This window comes from Palaemon carinicauda, chromosome 40, assembly GCF_036898095.1.
Source record: "Palaemon carinicauda isolate YSFRI2023 chromosome 40, ASM3689809v2, whole genome shotgun sequence".
Classification (NCBI taxonomy): domain Eukaryota; kingdom Metazoa; phylum Arthropoda; class Malacostraca; order Decapoda; family Palaemonidae; genus Palaemon; species Palaemon carinicauda.
In genome coordinates, this window is record NC_090764.1 from 65,770,479 (window position 1) to 65,772,041 (window position 1,563).

Sequence of the window (1,563 nt, forward strand, 5' to 3'; positions counted from 1 at the left end):
AACCAAAACTGGAAGGTTTTGATTCTTAATGCTTGATCAGTGGAGAAGTAAAGTGAAGTCCACTGACACTCCGTATCTGTTTTTCATAAGGATAGAAAAACTGATAGAACCTGGGTTGTACATATAATTTGTATCAGATCAGCCAAGAGGAACTATTTCCCAAAAGGGAAGTCTGTTAGAATCAAATACCAAGTACTGTAAAGTGATACCCTGTACCTCTCGATACGAAAGTCTCTGTACACTATATACAAAAAATTCACGGTACAAACACAGATATGAAGATTTTTTTTCCTCATATCAAGAAAAACCTCTAATGATACGAAATGAGATTAGTCTGTCCACCGAGAAAATAATTTTAAAATTCACACGTCGCCAAACTGTAAGCTCGCCACCATCGTCCTGCTCTCCCTTCCCTGATGCTAGTTATCGCCATAAGATCCAGCTCTCCTATTGGTGGGCATTTTTCTCATTGTGCATCTATGTATCTGTGTTCCTCGCACATTTTGTCTTGGCAGCACTAAAGTTCACATTGAATTTGTGTTGGTTTTTTTTACTTTCATACTTATAGTTACCATGTTACATTATTCAACTCATACAGTATTAGCCATGGGTCCCAAGAATGTTGCTGATGTTCAAGGAAAGAAGAGGATGCTTTCTAAGGAGACGAAGCTTGAGATAATCAAGAGGTATAAGGCTGTCATGCAGTTAAGTGTGATCGCTTTGGCCGAAATCCGTTGATGACAGTCACCATCCATAAGCAAATGGAAGCTATCAAAGCAGCAACACCTAAGGGCGTGACTCTTTTCTAGTAAGTGGAGCCACATCCATGATGAGATGGAGAGACTGCTTCTCCTCTGGATAAAGGACAAGGAAATCTTTGGACATTCAATCAATGAGACAATAGTTTACTACAAGGCCAGCGCCATTTTCGGTGATCTCGTGCTAACTCGGGCCGAACACGACACAGGAGAAGAGACATCACAGCAGACATCCTCAGAGTTTAAGGCTTCACGTGGATGGTTTAAAAAATTCAAGAGACTGTCTGGCCTTCATTCGGTGGTGCGACATGGGGAGGGTGCCAGCACAGAAATGAAAGCAGCAGAAGTCTTTGTGAAGACGTTCGACAAGTTGACTTTCCAGGAAGGCTACAGTCCCCAGAAAGTCTTCAATTGTGACAAAACTTGGCTTTTTTGGAAAAAAAAAATGCCTCGTCAGACCTACATCATAGAAGAAGAGAAGCTGCCTGAGCATAAGCCTATGAAGGACAGGCTTACCATTGCACTCTGTGCAAATGCCGGAGGGGATTATAAGCTCTTCAAGCCGTTACTGGTGTATCATTCAGAGACTCCTTGAGCCTTCAAGTCCCACAAGATGTGAAGGGCTAATGTGAAAGCCAGGGCTGTTCTTTGTCGAGTGGGGAAACCTCAGTTTCGGCCCAACTGTAAAAACATATTTGGGAGAGAAGTGCCTCCCTCTGAAATGTTTGCTGGTGTTGAACAACATCCCTGCTCACCCTCCTGGCCTCGAGGAAGATATCCCTCGGTAGTACTCATTAATCAAGGT

At 42.8% G+C, this 1,563-nt stretch overlaps 1 protein-coding gene across 1 annotated transcript; it reads left to right on the plus strand.

Moving 5' to 3' along the window:
* Positions 1-834: 834 nt before the first annotated feature.
* LOC137631944 (tigger transposable element-derived protein 1-like) lies at positions 835-1,353 on the plus strand. The gene has a single exon (XM_068363944.1). It carries the CDS (start codon positions 835-837, stop codon positions 1,351-1,353), a length of 519 nt encoding a protein of 172 aa, XP_068220045.1.
* Positions 1,354-1,563: the final 210 nt, after the last annotated feature.

Excerpts from the sequence above, each read along its gene's own strand:
- LOC137631944 (XM_068363944.1), top strand. The coding sequence starts at position 835 with ATGGAGAGACTGCTTCTCCTCTGGATAAAGGACAAGGAAATCTTTGGA.